Consider the following 19,412-nt stretch of genomic DNA (forward strand, 5'->3'; position numbering starts at 1 on the left):
AGTAACTCTGAAAGTTACCACCGCTCTTAACTTCTATGCGAGTGGCTCTTCCCAAGGCTCTACTGGAGACCTCTGCAGCATTTCTCAACCTTCCACACGCAAGTGCTTACAGGAGGTGACAGACGCCCTTTTTGTCAAGGCCCACTATTATGTGCACTTCTCTAGTGATCAAGCTTGATCTCTAGGATGCCAGAGCACTGGGCTTTGCTGCTATTTCCAGGTTCCCACAGGTGCAGGGTGCCATTGACTGTGCTCATGTGGCTCTAAAAGCTCCCTGGCAACAGGCACTCCAATATCTCAATATGAAAGGGTTCCAGTCACTCAATGTGCAGCTAGTCTGCGACCACAAGAAACCAATCATACAGGTTTGCATGAGATCACCATGATCCATCTCCAGCATTCTGTATAACCTCGATGGTGATACTGATAGGTGACACTTGTGCCAAGGCAGCCGAGGACATTCTGCAGATAGTAATCCATTTTGAGGTCACTCAGTCCCGTGTGTCACCTTCATCTCCATCACATTGAATCTGGCACACTCAGTCAGGGATATGGGCTTGCATTTAGCTGGACCTTTCAATGGAGGTGGAGCACCTCAGGATGACCATGTTCACTTGCCTGTCGGACATCAAAATGCCTCCTCTTGAACACAGTCTCTCTTAATGGCCAGCCCTGGCCCTTGTGAATTCGAAAATGCAAACACCATTGAGCCCTCAAGGTGACACTTCGTTGATAATAAAGAACACGCATCAGCTTCATTACATCCTCATTCCTAGCCCATTGTTGCCCTTAACATTGTCTTCTCATCAAGCTAAAATATGCACATTGAGAGCATAGTCAAAGGCTCCATAAATTGCAATACATTATAATTTGGATTTATCATCGCTGACCTCAGCAGATGTTTAGATGGGTGGATGCTAAGCAGAACATATGGCCCAGTGCTGCATCCCTACATTGTGACAAGAGCCTTGTGGACGCAATATAGAAAACTACAAGGTGAGAAATGCTCAGCTTTGAATTCCAGGACAATAATATGGCTACGATGGGCAGATCTCTGGCACAGTGAGGTGGGAAAGTGCTCACACTTATAGGTGAGCTTAGCAGGTGTACAATCGGAGAGTCAGCAATGTGCAAGACAGAAAGGAGTGAGAATGAGCTCTGAGTATATGCTCATAAATTGAAAGTCCTGCTGGATGACAGAGAGTACTTGGAGTTCCAGGAAATATTCCCCTTCTCCAGGCATTTCGACATCTATCCTTCTACACTACACATTCACCTTTCAAGAATGCAGATGACTGAACACCTCAGCCTCAATCTTAGACAGCCAAGAATGAACTTGACATGACCCAGCAAAACAAGTGAAAGAGGTGCCTTCACAAAAACACTACATTGAGGGTGAGGCATCACTGATGTCGGAAATGAGCTGCGAACGGACACACACTGTGGTAAGATGGATGCGCAAAACATCGAACAGAGGCACATGATAATAACAATTGGAGGGAGGGACCATGACGTAACACCTGATTGAATACAACACAGCTCAGCATAAAGAGGAGGCATGCGCAAGAGGAGATGTGAAATGGGTGCCATTCTGTTTACAGTGGTGAGAAGTATATACATGTGGTGAACACTTATGCCACCATTGTGCTCTTAATATTTCTTGATCTTCCTAACCCTACTGTTATGTCTTGGTGCATCCCCAACATCCACAGCAGAGGTGGAGACAGCCTGCTGACAGCTACACCCTGTTGTCTGTGATGATTTTGGTGCTTTGGTGGGCATCCACTGGAGGGTTGAGACCTGGAGGGCTCTGGCCTGCTTTGGGCCTCCTGACTTGCGGTAGGTGCACCCTCCTCGGCCTGTAGAGCTGGAGGTGATGGAGTCACAAGAAGAGGGGATTATGATTGGCTGGACATTCGCCTGGGTAGATGGTCAGGGATGTCCAGCAGCTGGTCCTCATCCCTATGAGTTTCTGAGGGCCTCCAGCCGACTCCTTGAGGAGAAGGGGCAGACTGGCTGAGATTGAGGCGCCCTAGCTCCCTCTCACATAGCCACAGCTGGATGCCACCAAAGCCTACATTGATGGAGTGCAACTCCTGCAGCAGCACAGGCGGTTTGGCCTGGACTGAGGTCTCCATGGCAGCCACCATCCTATAGTGCTGACCTCTGTGCTGGCATACCGGCGCTATAACCTCAGACTGAACGCGGACAGACTGCTCCATCGTCTGTTACAATCTGTGGAAAGCAGCTGACGACACTTGCTGATATTCTCCTGACTGTCACTGCAGTGCCACCAACTTAGTTGGTGGAAAAAACAAAAATTGCTGGAAAAACTCAGCAGGTCTGAAAGCATCTGTGGGGAGAAAGACAAAGTTAACATTTCAAGTCCAGGTGACTCTTCTTCAGAGTCATCTGGACTCGAAACGTTAACTCTGTCTTTCTCCCACAGATGCTGTCAGACCTGCTGAGTTTTTCCAGCGATTTTTGTTTTTGTTTCAGATTTCCAGTATCTACAGTATTTTGCTTTTATTTTATTTTGCTTAGTTGGAGGCTCGCTATCTGACTCAGACTCAGCAGGCCTCTGTGTGCTGGTGACCTTGGATGCCCCTGCCTCCGCCTGCTGTGGACCAGATTGTGTGCTGTGCTGTGCTGTGCTCACCAGTTGTGACCCCCAAGCCTGCTCTAGAACTAGGTTCCACCGAGGTGTGTGTCTCTGCGCTGGTGGAAGATGTGGAGCGCTGTGACGGGTCTTCTCCACAACTTTGTTCTACATCCTAATTCAAGGTGTCCTCAGGTCTTGAGGTGAGGGGCTGGCCCCTGGGGCACTTTCCAAAGCTGCCTATGAGAGTAGAGAAATTTGAACATGGCAGACGATTCGAAAACAGAACAACGGACTCACAGAATCATTGAGGGATCAGCTGGTGCAGGATCTTCACATGGGTATGCACTGCCGACCTCACCATTGCCACATGATCGGTTCTGGTCCCCTCTGGCCAGCTGAATAGCTCACTCCTCAAGGGAGTAAGGGACTTTATTTCGGCCATGCTATCACAGGTCTGGGGCCTCTCCCTCCTATTGTAGGTGGGCTTGTCCTGCGTAAAGACAGATGGAGAGAATGTGAGCAGGACACATGCCAAGGCAGAGGATAAGGATGCCTGTTTTGTGTGGCTGTTGAGTGGAGCCGATCACATGTGAGCCCAGATGGAGATGTGAAGGTGTGTGTAAGAGAGTGAGTGGTGATGTCCCTTCAGCTGGCAGTGAGAGAGATCCCTGTGCAGTGTCATCCTGTGAATGTCTGGTGAGCTTGTGTGTATGAGTTGAGAGTGATGAGCTGGTTGACTTACCCTGGTGGAATGGATGAGATCATTCATCCTCTTTCTGCACTGGATGACTGACCTCTTCTGTGTGGTGTTGGCGCTCACCAGCATGGCCACTGCCTCCCTAGCCACAGTTGAGAGGTTTGTGGACCTCCTCCAGCCATCACTGGGGTACAGGACCTCCCGGCAGGCATTCACGGCATCAAAAGGCGACCCATCAAGGGGTTACTGAATTTGGGGGCAGCATGTTTTTTCCCTTTGGGGGCTATCTCAATTCTGGAGCATTCCTAGGCTGCAGACATTGAGAAAGCTGTGTGTGGGTGCAGTTTAAATATGGCAACCGGAGCAATGATCCACTGAGGTCACTGGGTGGACGAATCAGAGGCCACCTGCCGTGTGTTTCCTGCTGATGCATATTTAATGAGGCAGGAAGCATAAATACAGCATCCATTGCAGCAGACAGGAAAAACGGTGCTTTTCACGCCCACCACCGCACTTAGTGCGCGGAGGGAAAATCCTGCCCTAAGTTCTTAATGGGTTACAGCATTTTCCCAATGACATGTTAGGCTATCAGGCCTATAGTTTCTTGCTTTCTGTCTCCCTCCTTTCTCGAATAGAGGTATTACATTTGCGGTTTTCCAATCTGCTATGACCTTGCAGAATCTTGGGAATTTTGGAAGATTGCAACCAATTCATCCACTATCTCTGTAGCCACTTCTTTTAAGACATTAGGATGCAGACAGTCAGGTCCAGAGGACTTGTCAGCCTTTTGTCCCATAAGTTTGCTTAGTACTTTGCTTATATTGATATTGATTGTTGCAAGTTCTTCCCTCCCTTTTGCCACTTGAGTTTCTACAGTTATTGGGATTCTTCTACCATGAAGACAGATATAAAATACTTGTTCAAAGTCTCTGCCAATTTCTTGTTTCTCATTATTAATTTCCTGGTGTCCTTTAAGCGACCATTATTTAGCTACTCTTTTTTTCTTTTCATATATACTTATAGAAGCTCTTAATGTCTGTTTTTTTATATTTCTTGTTTACTCTCATAATCTATTTTCTCCCTTTTTTGGTCATTGTTTGTTTTATGAAATGTTTCCAATCTTCTGGCATGCCACTAATCTTGACCACATTGTATGCCTTTTCTTTCAATTTGATACATCTTCAGTTTCCTTAGTTAGCTATGGATGGTTCATCCTTCTTGTATTGTCTTTATTTCCCAATGTTACTACATCTTTGGGAATTATTAAATATCTCCTTAAATGTCTGCCACTTTTCATTTACTGTTTTACCTTTAATCTATTTTTGTAGTCCACTTTACCAACTCTGTCTTCACGGCTTGGTGATAACCTTTACTTTAAGACATTAGGTTCAGATCCAAGCTTCTTTATGTTATGATGGCTCTTGCCTAGAAGATCCTTTCTTATAAGATTATTAATTAATCCTGCCTATCACGCATTATCTTATCTAAAATAATCTGTTCCCTGGTTGGTCCCTTACTGCATTGTTCTAAGAAACTGTCCCAGATACACTCTCTGAGCTTCTTTTATTTCTCCTTTTGCACTGCCTAGGCCCTCATGCCAAAACCTAAATATTTTTAGTTTCTGTGTTTGAGACCACTCTTGGATAATACTGAGCATGCTTTATATTTCAGAGTATTTTCATTTGCTCTGATATCTAGATTAAATTTATGGTAAATCAGGGCAAACAAACAACCATTTTAGATACCCTTAGCTATTATCTTTTCACATGCCTCAAAGATCATCTTTTTGTTTTCTAGAAGCTGCGGAATAATGGTACCACTGGATCATATTTGAAGCTTCAATGACAAACTAATTTAAAGCTGTAAATAGAACAAATAAAGCAGGACCATAATATGTGTATTTACAATAGTTGCTACACCATGGCAGCTCTCTATATAAAACATAATAAATTTGCACCTCTTGTGCTAAAACTGTGATTATGATTTTTCAACTAATTGCACTTTTTATAATAATACTTCATACAGAAGGTGTCTCATTTATTCCTACCTTCAAGATAGCCTCTTGCAGAAAGACTTCAAAGCAAACCCATTGATTCAAACAGTGCAATAAACACTTTAAATCCTGGAACAAAATTAAAGAATTATCTACCAATCTAAATTTTTAGAACGAAATTTTAGAAAACTCAGGATTGCTTGGCATTGCAGGCAATCTGAGTGCCAAATCGACAAGTCAAAATGAAAATGATCCAAGATTGTCAATTATGTAGATTTTAAGTTCAGTTATCTGTAGGTCAGCTAAAGCTACATTTTCTGGCCCATTACTATTACTGTCAGAATTATTTGAATAGCATTTCCACATTCCAACATTGTTGCCAAGAATAGCATTAATTATCATTGTCTTGAACTAATGTTTATGTTCTTGTAGCTGCATTTGAGCTTCTCTATTAGTTCTGGAGGAGAAGAAAGTAGCAAACAGCAAGAAACCGAAGTGATCGCACTGCAGTCTCTGAACCTTTTGCTAAAAAGCATTGGAGCAACGCTCACCGATGTACAAGATGTTGTCTTCAAGTATGTGAATTACTTGTATGGTTTTATAAAATTTTTGGTGTACAACTCTGAAAAAATAATGACCCTTCTGAGGATTGCAATAATAGTGTTTATATACAAAAACAAAGAATGTATTCACTTGGTTCAGTGAAAACTCTCAGTGCCATGTCAACAAGTTGCAAATTCAAGCTGCACCCCCTAGAACTTGAGCATATAACCTAGGCTGACATTTTTGTACAGAACTGTGAGAAAGCTGTAATACTGGTAGTACCATCTTTCAGATCAGACATTAAATTGAAGCCCATCTACTTGTCAATATGGGTATAAAAAATCCATTGCATTTTTAAAAAAAGAATGGATAAGTCTGGGCTACCATTTGTCCCTCAGCCTAAAATGCCAAAAACAATGTAATTCATCATACTACTTTTTGAAACATATTGCAATATGCAAATTTGCTACTGTGATTTTCCAATGGAGCAATTTTGTGCATCCTTAAGTTGCTATTCTTTTATTTGTTCATGGGATGTGGGCATCTCTGGCATGGTCAACATTCATTGCCCATATCCAGATCTGATAGATGAATAGCTCTATTGTTTGTCATTCAAATAGAAATCAGTTTTGAAAATTTTATTTAATTTGTCTCAGGAAATCATGGTGCTGAAATTTTATCTGCACGCATGCTAGCTAAAGTAGCATGAGTTCATCGGGCCATGTTTGTCTATTAAATAGAACTACTGACCTTTGATAATCTGGAAAGTTATTTGTTTCTGTGATAACTTTAGGCAACCCCATTGTTAAATAGCTAAAGTGCTGTAGATTCCACTATTTCATCTTGTTATCTAATTATTTGAATTAAAGTGAATAATGTGCTAAAGGTTTCTCTTTTCATACTTATCTAAAAGCTAGCTATGTGGTTTAGTCTGCTTGATTTTACTGGCCACTGGAGTTTTAATCTGAATGCTATGTTGCAAGTGTATTGGCACTTCTGCCTTCTAACCTGGCCTCAAAATTATCATAGTTTGAAGATGTTAGGACTTATTGAGAGAGAAGTTAACAAAAGCATGTGGGATCCTAGACTTCAAAATGGAGGGTTTTTTTTGGTTCTGTTGAAGGGTCATGAGGACTCGAAACGTCAATTCTTTTCTTCTCCGCCGATGCTGCCAGACCTGCTGAGTTTTTCCAGGTAATTCTGTTTTTGTTTTGGATTTCCAGCAACCGCAGTAGTTTTTTGTTTTTATTTCAAAATGGAGGTATTAAGTAAAAAATAAAGTTATGCTGGACCTGTATAATGCTCTGGTTAGATCACAACTAGAGAATTGTGTCCACTTCTGGTCGTCACCACACTTTCGCAAGATGTGAAGATCCTTGAGAGAGTGCAGAGGATTTTTACCCAAATGGTTCCAGGAATGAGGGATTTTAGCTACAAGGTTAGTTTGGAGAAGCTGGGCTTGTTCTTCTTAGAACAAAGGAGATTGAGGTGAGATTTTATAGCAGGGTACAAGATCATAGGAAGTTTAGATGAGGTAAACAAAGAAAAGCTGTCCCCATTAGCTGATGGCACAAGGGCTAGGGGACACAGATTTAAGGTTTTGGGCAAGTGATGCAAGAGGATGTGTGAGAGAACTTTTTTTTTACAGAGCAAGTGATAATGATCTGGAACCCGTTGTTTACTGAAGTGGCCGATGCAGAGATGACGAATGATTTTTAAAGAAAATTGGATGGGCTCTTGAGGGAAATAAACATTATAGGGCTAGAGGGATAGAGCAATTGCTGTACAGAGAACTGGCATAGATTCAGTGGGCTGAGATAGCCAACTCCTGTGCCATAATGACTATGTGACACTCTGAATTTCCTGTTTCATTTTCTGTACTACTTTGGCACAGTTTCTTCCATGTTGACCAATTGGAAAGATTATTACAATTCATTTTTTTGATTTTTTGCCGTGTAGTACAATGTCCAGCGAACATTCATCCATCCTGTCCCTCAGTTCTTTCATGTGAACTCATTTTTTGATTTTTTTTTTCCCTATATTGTAATTTTCATCAGTTGTTTTCCAAAAGAATTGTAGGAGCAAAAGGGTGCAAAGTGATTCTATACTTTAATTTGAGGAATCTCCTTTTTATCTCCATATATTTTAATTTTCTTTTTAACCTAAAGGGCTTAGGTCTTGAGATGAGGCATATACTCAGGCTTAACAGAATCTTGTTGGGAAGATTCATAGCAAGTAGTCCAAGAAAATGCAAGACAAGTTGGAACAGTCGTACACACATAGGAACATACGAATTAGGAACCGGAGTAGGCCACTCAGCCCCTTGAGCCTGCTCCGCCATTCAATAAGATCATGGCTGATCTAATTGTAACCTGTCTACCCCGATAACCATTCACCCCCTTGTTTATCAAGAATCTATCTACCTCTGCCTTAAAAATATTCAAAGACTCTGCTTCCACTGCCATTTGAGGAAGGGATTTCCAAAGACTCACTACCCTCTAAGAGAAAGAAATTCTCCTCATCGCTGTCTTAAATGGGCAATGATAAACAGACCGTGACAGGAAGGGATAGAGTACAAAGCTAAGAGTACATCAGGTATGGCTAGAAGTTACAAAAATAATAAAAGGACCAAACTAAAAGCTGTGTATCTGAACGCACGTAGCATTCATAACAAAACAGATGGGAATTCTTTTTTATTGATTCATAAGATGTGGGCATCACAGGCAAGGCCTGCATTCGTTGCCCATCCCGAATTATCCTTAAGAAGGTGGTGGTGAGCTGCCTTCTTGAACCCCTGCAGGCAATGTGGTGTAGGTACACCCGCAGTGCTGTTAGGAGAGGAGTTCCAGGATTTTGACCCGGCCACAATGAAGGAGCAGTGATGTAGTTCCAAGTCTGAATGGTCTGTGACTTGATGGGGAACTTGCAGATGGTGGTCTTCCCATGCATCTGCTGTCCTTGTCCTTCTAGGTGGCAGAGGTTGCAGGTTTGGAAGGTGCGGTTGAAAGAGCCTTGGCGAGTTGCTGCAGTGCATGTTGTAGATGGTACACACTGCTGCCACTGTCCATTGGTGGTGAGGGAATTAATGTTTAAGGTTGTGAATTGAGTGCAAATCAAGCGGCCTGCTTTATCCTGGATGGTGCCGTGCTTCTTGAGTGTTATTGAAGCTGCACTCATTGAGGTAAGTGGAGAGTATTCCATCACACTCCTGACTTGTGCCTTGTAGATTGCCCCAGGGGCAGGATTGAATTGGGGAATCAGTATACCAGCTGGCAGTGTGAATTTAAGCACCAGCTACCTTGCTCCATTGGGGCCTAGCAATTCAGTCCTAAAGTAGTTTTATTTTACTTGGTTTATCAAAATAGTATCTGAGATGTATGCTTAAAATCCTGCGTGTCTGGGAAGCTGTGTATTTCCTCAAAAATAATTTAAGGGTTAATATGTGTTTTCAAATCTAGAAAGGGCATTCACTACCCAGAGAGATGAGCTAATTGTGAAAGGTTTTGAAGTTAGGGACTTGAGAACAAATTCTAGGCTGGCACTTCCATTGTAGTACTGAGGGAGTGCTGCACTACCAAAGGTGTTGTCTTTTTTCAGATCTAATCATTATAGATTTGTGTTACTTAACATTTACAAGGAACTACCACGTTAAAAATTATGGTGAAAAACAAATAAATCTTATGTCATTTTATTCAATTACTCTGTTCTTTGCAGGCTTGCATTTTTTGAAATCAAGTATCAGTTTTATACTACACAACAACTTCAGTGGGAGGTAATCCGCCATTATTCTAAGCAGGTATGTTCTATATTTGAAATGCAATTTTTAATAGTACTATTACTTCATAATCCCATTCTTCCCAGGACTGGTACTTATTCTGTTAACTTGTAAGTTCTTAAACGATTCTGTTTTGCTCCCTCTAGGCAATCAAACAATTGTATGTGCTTGTTCTTGGACTAGATGTCCTAGGCAACCCTTTTGGCTTAATCAGAGATTTATCAGAAGGAGTGGAAGCATTTTTCTATGAACCTTATCAGGTCAGATTGCATTCTACAAACTATTTCATACATGCATTATTCAGTAGGGACACTTTAGGTATAAGTAAATTTTTAAAAATTGCAACATGTACTGCTGTTTTTGCGTGCATATTTTTATAAACTTAAAAATAGCTGAAAGTTTTACTGAAATATTGAACAGTAAACTGCTAACTTTTTTATGACATTCATTCTCTAGAAGAGGATTCAATATTCAATCAATGATCAATGATGGCCAGAATTTTTCTGTCGGCGAGCTGGGGGCGGGGCCCGCTCGCTGACGCGAAAATAACACGGGATGAGGTCAGGAGGAACCCCCGATGTCATCCCGCCCCATTTAAATATTCAGGAAGGCGGGCGGACAGCGCAATCAGATGTCTGCCCGCCAACCTGTCAATGGCCAACTGAGGCCATTGACAGGATAATTAACCCAATTAAAGGCCCTGCCCATCCAACCTTAAGGCTGGCGAGCAGGCCAGGAGCCCCAGCGGGCTTCTGAAAAAACATGAAACCTCATCCACTGGCAAGATGAGGTTTCATGTCTGTTTTTAAAAACTTTAATAAACTTTGTGATATTTATTAACATGTCCCATCTCGTGTAATAATTCTTTTATTTTTCTATTTTTTAAGCTTATAAAACTTTCAGTGCTCTCCCTGAGACAGCATATGCGCGAAAGAGCGCACTTTGACAGTTGGGGAATCAAAAATGAACAACATTTTAAAGATTTTATAAAATAACTTCATCAAATTTTATATGGTTCGATGTGGATGATTGCATCGACATTATGGCCTTAACCTCTCAGCAAGGTTTCTGTTACTGCACCTTTCCCTTTAATGAAGCCTCCCTAGCTGGCTATAGCTTTCACCACTCAACCTCCCCAGACAGTGGTGTGGCTCTTATCACACCTTGGCCTGATCCCTTACTGCTCTAGCACTTTCTCCACCTTTGTTCCATCTGGGAGGAGTGTGAAGCAGGTCAAGATCACCAAAGTGAGAGCATAAATAAAACAAACTGTGGCTGGTGAGTATTGTAGCTTTGTTTCCCCTTCTCCAAAGTTAGGACGTTAGTCTAAGGAGCTGGAAAATTAAAAATTTCAATTTTTTTGTTTGCATTAAGTAAAGCATTTCAATTAACCTCCCTAAATTTAAGTAACAACAGAAGAAGAGAAACAAGTAGCTAGTGGGTCTTTTATTTTAGTAAGTTTTATTGCCTAATAGATATAGGAATGGCAGGGCAGTTCCAGCTCCTGGAGAGCACACTTTGTTCCATGACATGTCAGTTGAAGCAGCTTGAGCTCCAAGTTTCACAGCTTGGGCAGCAGCTGGCATCACTGCATTGAGGGCCTTATGGATAGTACATTTATAATGTGGTCACCCGCATCTTAGAGTATGCACGGAGAGAGGGAATGGATAACCACCAGGTTAAGAAGAAACAGGCAAATAGCGCAGGAGTCCTCTGAGTGTATCTCACTCTCCAACCAGTATTCAGTGCTGATTACTAATGAAAATGATAATTCATCTGGGGAGTGCAGCCACAGCCAAGTCCATGGCACCACGGTTGGCTCCACTGAACAGCGGGACACGAAGGCTGGAAGAGCGATTGTGATAGGGGATTCAATAGTCAGCGGAACAGATGGCCATTCTGTGGCCATAGATGTGAATCCAGGATGGTATGTTGACTTCTTGGTGCCAGTGTCAGTGATGTCACTGGTTGTAGAGCACACTGAGAGGGAGTAATCATGGTCCACGTCAGAACCAATGATGTAGGTAGAAAGAGTGATATGGTTCCCCAGTCAGAATTTAGGGAGGTGGGTAGGAAATTAACAAGCAGGACCTCAAAAGCAGTAATCTCCAAATTACTCCCAGTACCACACACAAGTGAGTGTAGAAATAGGAGGATGGAGCAGATGAATATGTGGCTGAAGAGATGGTGCAGGAGGGAGGCCTCTAGATTCTTGGAATATTGGGATCAATTCTGGGGAAGATAGAACTTGTGCAGGCTGGATGGGTTGCATCTAAACAGAGCCGGAACCAATTTCCTTGCGGGATGATTTGTTACTGCTATCGGGGAGAGTTTAAACTAACTGGGCAGGGGTGTGGGAACCAAGACGTAATACTAGAGAGGAATGCCAAGATGCATAAATATTGGGAGAGACAGACAATGCTTAAGTAGGAAATAGTGAGGTATTAGGTGGATTCCGTGTAAGAGGGAAAGCATTAAAGTCTAAATTAGGGTTACAGTGCTTGCATGTGAAAGCAGAGTGTGTTAAATAAAGTTGGTGATGTGCAGATAGCCCCATGGAAATATGACTTTGTGGCAATAATAGAGACCTGGCTCAAAGAAGGGCAGGACTGGGTATTAAATATCCTTGGATAAAAGGTGTTCAGGAAAGATAGGAAAGGAGGAGGATAGAAGTATCAATTAAGGAGAAAATTGCAGTGCTAGAGAAAGAAGATGTCCCAGAGGAGTCAAGGACAGAATCCAAATAGCTGGACGTAATGAACCAAAAAGGTGCAATTACATTACTTGGTGTAGTGTGTTCAGGAATATTTTCTACAGCAGTATGTTTCCAGTCCAATGAGAAAGGAGGCATTGCTGGACTTTGGTTTTTAGGGATGAGGTGGGCGAAGTAGATCAAGTGTAAGCAGGGGAACCTTTAGGGGACAATGAGTGTTGTATCGTAAGGTTTAGGTTGGCTATGAAAAAGGGCAAGGAGCAATCCAAAATAAGAATAATTAACTATGGGAAAGCCAAATTCATCGGCGTAAGAACAGATATAGCCCAGATAAATTGGAACCAAAAATTAGCAGGCAAAACTGTAACTGAACAGGGCTCACTTTAAAGAAGAGAGAGTTTGAGTACAGTCAAGGTATATTCCCACAAAGGAGAAAGATGGAGCAAACAGAAAAAGTGTGCTTATGACAGATGTCAGGTGGATAATACAATTGAGAACCAAGCCGAAAATAGAAGGTTCAGCGGGGAATTGAAAAAGCAAATAAGAGAAACAAAGGGAAAGTATAAGAAGAGATTGGCAGCCAACATAAAAGAGAATCCAAAAGTCTCCTATGGGCATATAAATAGTAAAAAGGTGGTAAAAGGGGGAGTGGTGCCGATTAGGGACAAAAAAGGGTATTTATGCATGGAGGCAGGGGACATAGTTCAGGTGCTAAATGAATACTTTGCATTGATATTCACCAAGGAAGAAAAAGCTGGCCAGGTTTTGGTGAAAGAGGTGTTCAGACACTTGAAGGGCTTAAAATTGATAAGGGGGATATCTTGGATAGGCTGTCTGTACTTAAAGTGGATAAGACACCAGGACAGATGAGAGACATCTAAGGATACTGAGTAGAAATTGCAGAGGCACTGGCTATAATTTTCCAATCTTCCTTGGTCTCAGAGGTGGTGCCAGAGGACTGGAGAATTACAAATATTACACTCTTGTTTAAAAAAAGATTTAAAGTTAAACCCAGCAACTACAGACCAATCAGTTTAACTTTGGTGATGGGGAAGCTTTTAAAATTAATATTATGGGGTGAAATTAATAGTCCCTTGGGCAAATGCGAGTTATTAAGGAAAGCCAACGTGGATTTGTTAAGGAAAAATCATGTTTAACTAACTTGCTTGAGGATTTTGAGTTAACTGAGGGTTGATGAGGGTAATGCTGTTGATGTAGTGCATATGGACTTCCAAAAGGCATTTAATAAGGTGTTGCACCACAGACTTGTGGGAAAAGTTATACCTCAGAATAAATGGGATAGTAGCAACATGAATATGAAATTGGCTGAGTGACAGGAAACAGAGAGTAGTGGTTAATGAAAGTTTTTTGGGCTGGAGGAGGTTTATGGTAGAGTTCCCCAGGGAGTGGAGTTGGGACACTGCTCTTCCTGATATATATTAATGACTTGGACCTTGCATACTGGGCACAATTTCAATATTTGCAGATGATATGAAATTTGGAAGTGTTGTGAACTCTGAGGAGGATAGTGTAAAGCTGCAAAAGGACATAGACAAGTTGGCAGAATGGGCAGACAAGTGGCAGATGAAGTTTAATACAGAGAAATGTGAAGTGATTCATTTTGGTAGGAAGAACACGGAGAGACAATACAAAATAAAGGGGGTGCAGGAGCAGAGGGACTTGTGTGTATATGTGCATGAGTTATTGAAGGTGGCTGGACAGGTTGCGCAAATGATTAATAAAGCATATGGCATCCTGGGCATTGAGTGCAAAAACAAGGAAGTTATGTTAAACCTGTACAAAATACTGGCTACAAAGCCACGAGGTATCAAAGAGGATGCTAAAAAGATTCACTAGAATGGTTCCAGGGATCAGTAATTTCAGTTACATAGAAAGAGTGGAGAAATTGAGACTGGTCTCTTGGAGGAGAGAAGGCGGAGAAGAGACTTGATAAAGGTATTCAAAATCATGAGCAGTCTGGACAGGATAGGGATAAAACTGTTCCCACTTGTGAAAGGATCGAGTATAAGAGGGCACAGATTTAAGGTAATTGGCAAAAGAAGCAATGGTGACTTGAGGAAAAGCTTTTTCACGCTGAGTGATTAGGATCTGGAATGCACTGCCTGAGAGTGTGGTGGAGGCAGGGTCACTTGAGGCTTTCAAAAGTGAATTAGATCATTATCTGAAAAGGAAAAATTTGCAGGACTACAGGGAGAAGACTAAGGAGTGGCACTAGGTGAATTGCTCCTCCAGAGGGACAGCACAGACATGATGGGCTAAATTACTTCCTTCTGTGCTGTAACCATTCTATGATTCTCTTGCCTCTGATTCAAAATCATCGCTCTCTACCACCCTCCCAAGTGCCTTCACTGCTTTACTCTTTTGCACTGGATGATTTCACACCCTCAGTGATTTCAACCTCCATCACAACTAATCATGCTCTCTCTCCTCCTCCCTAAATTTCTCCCTCCTTGTAAACACTTCCATGTTCACAGCCAGCGCCTTGACCTTCCCATCTCTAATAGCCTTTGTTACGATCTCCGCAGACTTTTAAAAAGGTATTTGAATTTCCAGTGACTGACTGAAAGGATCTCACAACAAGATTTCAAGTTTAAGACTTTTACTGTAGCAAACAAAATAATAGAAACTTTGATCAAACATTATTTTATAGGCCACTTATTCTCTGAACTACAGGTAAGTTTCCCCTTTTAATTTTTAAAACTACCAAAAATCCCCTGCCACGGTCATTCTTTACACTGTCCCTTAAGTAGATACTTTAGCCCAAAGCTACTCTCCACTCCTGATGGCCTGCTTCCTTTTTCCTTTACCAGCTGGGTAACTTCTAATCCCAGAACTGACTTTCATTGTGAGGGTTACACTGGAGATTTGCTCCCTCTAGCCAAACTAGTTGAATCTTCCAGCCTCTTTTAAATCCTCAACCTAAGCCCAAGCTCCCACCTACGTTCTGCCTGGTGGACAATAGGGTCAGCATCTTCTCTGCTTCAAGTGCAGGACTTATCTGCCTTTTATTTCCTGTTCTTGGCTCTAAGGTGGCAGCAGACTGACTTGTCTGTGAGGTTCAGTGATATCTTAGCAACCCTGTAACTCAATACTACAATATTCCTATGGACTTCACCCTTTCCAGAGCCCACCTCCATGGCAGTATGAATCAAATGAGCCTTGTATCCAGGTAGAGATGCTAATTAGCTATCCTCTAGAGCCCCAACTCCATTCTGTCTTGAAATTACGCAAAGTATAAGTGTTGATAAAACCTAAGCACTCCCTGTGAGATTTAGAGACTAACAATTTACCCACAGTCAGCTAAACTGTTTTTATAGTTATCTACAGGTGTGAATATTTAGCATCTTCTTCCTAGTAAGACAACCTGGACCCATTTAACAATCAGGCCACCCAGGCCTGTTACTGAGCAGAATTCAAAGCAGGTCACATGATCCCCTTCATTCCTTGGTTTTACCTTAAGTTGAGAGACAGTCCTAAAATATAACAATGTTTTTGTATTTATAACATCTTGCTAGTCCCATTGTATCAAGCACAGACAAGGTCATCCTGATCACGTCCTTGTATCACTCACCACCCAGATCCACCTTCCAAACACCAAGACTTCCTCCTGTATCCACGCCAGAAAAAAAATCTATCCCCAATTTATTTAAAACAGCCCTTCAAAAATCCTAACTGCCTAGCCTTTGGTCCTCCTTTCAGCACAACATTTCTGCTCACCTGCACCCTCACCTCCACGTTTGATGCCCTAGCCCCCAATAAAACTATTATTCACCCTCAGCTTGGCCCTCATCCTCCAATCTCTTATAACCAGGGCACAGAGTTGGAAGGATATGATGGTTTAGGCATCCACCACCAGATCTGGCTGGACCACATAAAGCACTATCAGGCCCTCCTGTTGTGTGTTGAAACTGTTTACTATTCCAGGATTATCCTGGAATGCAAAGATAACCCCTGACTTTTGTAGACTGTAAATTGTTGTCTTAAACCCCTATTGCCTGCCTGTTCCACCCTGAGCTCCAATAATAATTACAAGGAGCTCATTAATTTCTTTGTCACCAAGATTGAGACCATCCTATCAGCTGTTTCTAGCATGGCCCTCCCTTCCACTAACCCAAATGGCCAAACTTCCTCTAATACTCCCCTCACCCTAGCCCTAAACTCCCATTGTTCTCTAGTTCCTCTCCTTTTTCCCCTCACGCTGTTCCAAGCTCATTTTGTCCATGAGACTGTCCTTCTGCTCCCTTAATCCTATTCCCACTAAACTGCTGAACCAACTGAGAGCAGTCCCACCTAGCTGGACAACAGTGCAGATGAGTGGGAGCAAAATGGTGTGTCCCCGTCTTAGTCTACATGTTAGCCAATATTGTTAATGAATCTCTCTTTAAATCTGCCATCATCACCCTTCTCCTCAAAACAACAACCCTTCACCTCACCTTCCTTAAAAATACCTCCCCATCTCCAACCTCCCATCACTTTATTCATTCACGGGATGTGGGCATCGCTGGCTGGGCCAGCATTTATTGCCCATCCTCAGTTGCCCTTGAGAAGGTGGTGGTGAGCTGCTGCCTTGAACCGCAGCAGTCCATGTGGTATAGGTCCACCCACAGTGCTGTTAGGAAGGGAATTCCAGGATTTTGAACAAGCAACAGTGAAGGAACAGCGATATACTTCCAGGTCAGGATGGTGAGTGACTTGGAGGGGAACTTCCAGGTGGTGGTGTTCCCATCTATCTGCTGTCCTTGTCCTTCTAGATGGTAATGGTTGTGGGCTTGGAAGGTGCTGTCAAAGGAGCCTTGGTACACACTGCTGCTATTGTGCATCAGTGTTGGAGGGAGTGAATATTTGTGGATGTGGTGCCAATCAAGCGGGCCGCTTTGCCCTGAATGGTGTCAAGCATATTGAGTGCTGTGGGAGCTGCACTCATCCATGCAAATGGGGAGTATTCCATCACACTCCTGACTTGTGCCTTGTAGATGGTGGACAGGCTTTGGGGAGTCAGGATGTGAGTTATTTGTCACGGGATTCCTAGCCTCTGACCTGGTCTTGTAGCCATAGTATTTATATGGCTAGTCCAGTTCAATTTCTGGTCACTGGTAACCCCCAGGATGTTGATATGGGGGGATTCAGTGACGGTAATGCCATTGAACATCAAGAGGCAATGGTTGGATTCTCTCTTATTGGAGATGTTCATCACCTGACACTTGTGTGGTGGGAATGTTACTTGCCACTTGTCAGCCCAAGCCTGGATATTGTCCAGGTCTTGCTGCATTTGAACATGGACTACTTCAGTATCTGAGGAGTTGTGAATGGTGCTGAACATTGTGCAATCATCATCGAACATCCCCACTTCTGACCTTATGATGGAAGGAAAGTCATTGATGAAGCAGCTGAAGATGGTTGGGCTGAGGACACTATCCTGAGGAACTTCTGCAGTGATGTCCTGGAGCTGAGATGACTGACCTCCAACAACTTTGTGCTAGGTATGGATTGACAAAGGATATCCCTCTTCATTATCTCAACCTGCCAGTAGCCTTTGACATGGTTGACACACCATCTTGCTCCAACTGCTCTGTACTATTGTCCTTCGGGTGGGACTGCTCTCAGTTGGTTCAAATCTTATCTATCTAGCCAGAGTATGATTGGCAATTTCTTCTCTTCCCATTCCTGCACTGTTACTTCTGGTGTCTCCTTGGCCCTCTTCTTTTTGTCATCTACATGCTGTCCCTCAGCGATAACATCCATAAACATAACATGAGCACATGTATGCTGACAACTCCCAGCTCTATCTCACCATCACCTCTCTTGGCTTCTCTACTGTTGATGAATTAACAATGGTTTGGAAAGATGGAAGCCATTGTCTTTGGTCTCCATTACAAACTTTGTTTCCTAGCTACTGAATCCCACCCTCTCCCTGGCACCTGCCTGAGAGTAAACCAGACTGTTCGCATATTTAATCCCGAGATGAGTTTCTAACCATGTATTTGCGCCATCACCAAATCCGCCTATTTCCATCTCCGTAACGTCGTCAGCCTTCATGCTGCCTCAGCTCACCTGCTGCTGAAATCCTCATATTCATGCTTTTGCTATCTCAATACTTGACTATTCCAGTGCACTTCTGGCTGGTCTCCCACGTTCTGCTCTCATGAATTTGAGGTTATCCCAAACTTTGCTTCCTTTGTCCTAACCAGGTCCTGCTTGTTTATCAACCCTGTGCTCACTGGCCTTCATTGGATCCCGATTATGCAATGTCTTAACTTTAAAATCTTTATTCTTGTTTTTAAATCTTGCCATGTCCTCGCCCCTCCCTAACTCCATAATCTCCTACAACCCCAGAACCCACAGATATCTGCGTTCATCTGATTCTGGCCTCTTGAGCATCCCTGATTTAATTGCTTTGCCACTGGTGGCTGTGCCTTCGGTTGGCCCTAAACTTTGGAATTCCCTCTGTACACCTTTCAGCCTTTCTACCTCTCCCTCCTTTGAGACACTCCATAAAACCTACCTCTTTGACCAAGCTTTTGGTCACCTGACCTCCTTATGTGGCTTGGTGTCATGTTTCTATTTTAGATTGCTCCTGTATATTATGTTAAAGGTGCTGTATTAATGCACTTTTCATACCTCAATTATTTTAATATATATTAAAATCATTCTGAGCTATGAAACCAGTATTAATTCTTAAAAACTCAGATGCAGATTTTGACCATTTCAGGTCACAATAAGTTGGAAAAATAGACAAAACATAGGGAATCAAAAGCTCCAGTAGAAAGTGCATTAATATGCAGTCTTACTAAATGTAGCTCTTTCCCTATAGCTACTGCGGGCTGTAACTGCCAAGCTCCCCAGCGCCAGATTGGGTGGGGTGGGAGGGGGTGCAGTACCCCAGAGTTGTGCTGGGGAAATCTGTTGGAACTTCACAGGTAAGAGTCTGCATGGCAATTGCCCAGAAGTGCACACTTCCTCTGGGCAATTGCCCTGCGCTGGAAACTATCCGAAAATGCGATTTAAATCGCAAACTTCGGATGGTTCCGACAAGGTTACACCAGTAGCTACTCAGAAGAGATTTTAATT

At 42.7% G+C, this 19,412-nt stretch overlaps 1 protein-coding gene across 6 annotated transcripts in view; it reads left to right on the top strand.

The window, feature by feature from the left end:
• Positions 1 to 19,412, top strand: part of vps13a (vacuolar protein sorting 13 homolog A) — a 523,321-nt gene that overhangs the window by 423,828 nt on the left and 80,081 nt on the right. For all 6 annotated transcript variants that reach the window (XM_078567491.1, XM_078567508.1, XM_078567499.1 and 3 more), the window contains 3 exons: positions 5,725 to 5,867; positions 9,550 to 9,631; positions 9,757 to 9,870. In XM_078567491.1, the coding sequence (XP_078423617.1) occupies positions 5,725 to 5,867; positions 9,550 to 9,631; positions 9,757 to 9,870 (339 nt within the window). The remainder of the gene's footprint in view (positions 1 to 5,724; positions 5,868 to 9,549; positions 9,632 to 9,756; positions 9,871 to 19,412) is intronic.

The sequence above is a fragment of the Cetorhinus maximus genome, chromosome 2 (genome assembly GCF_964194155.1).
Source record: "Cetorhinus maximus chromosome 2, sCetMax3.hap1.1, whole genome shotgun sequence".
NCBI lineage: Eukaryota > Metazoa > Chordata > Chondrichthyes > Lamniformes > Cetorhinidae > Cetorhinus > Cetorhinus maximus.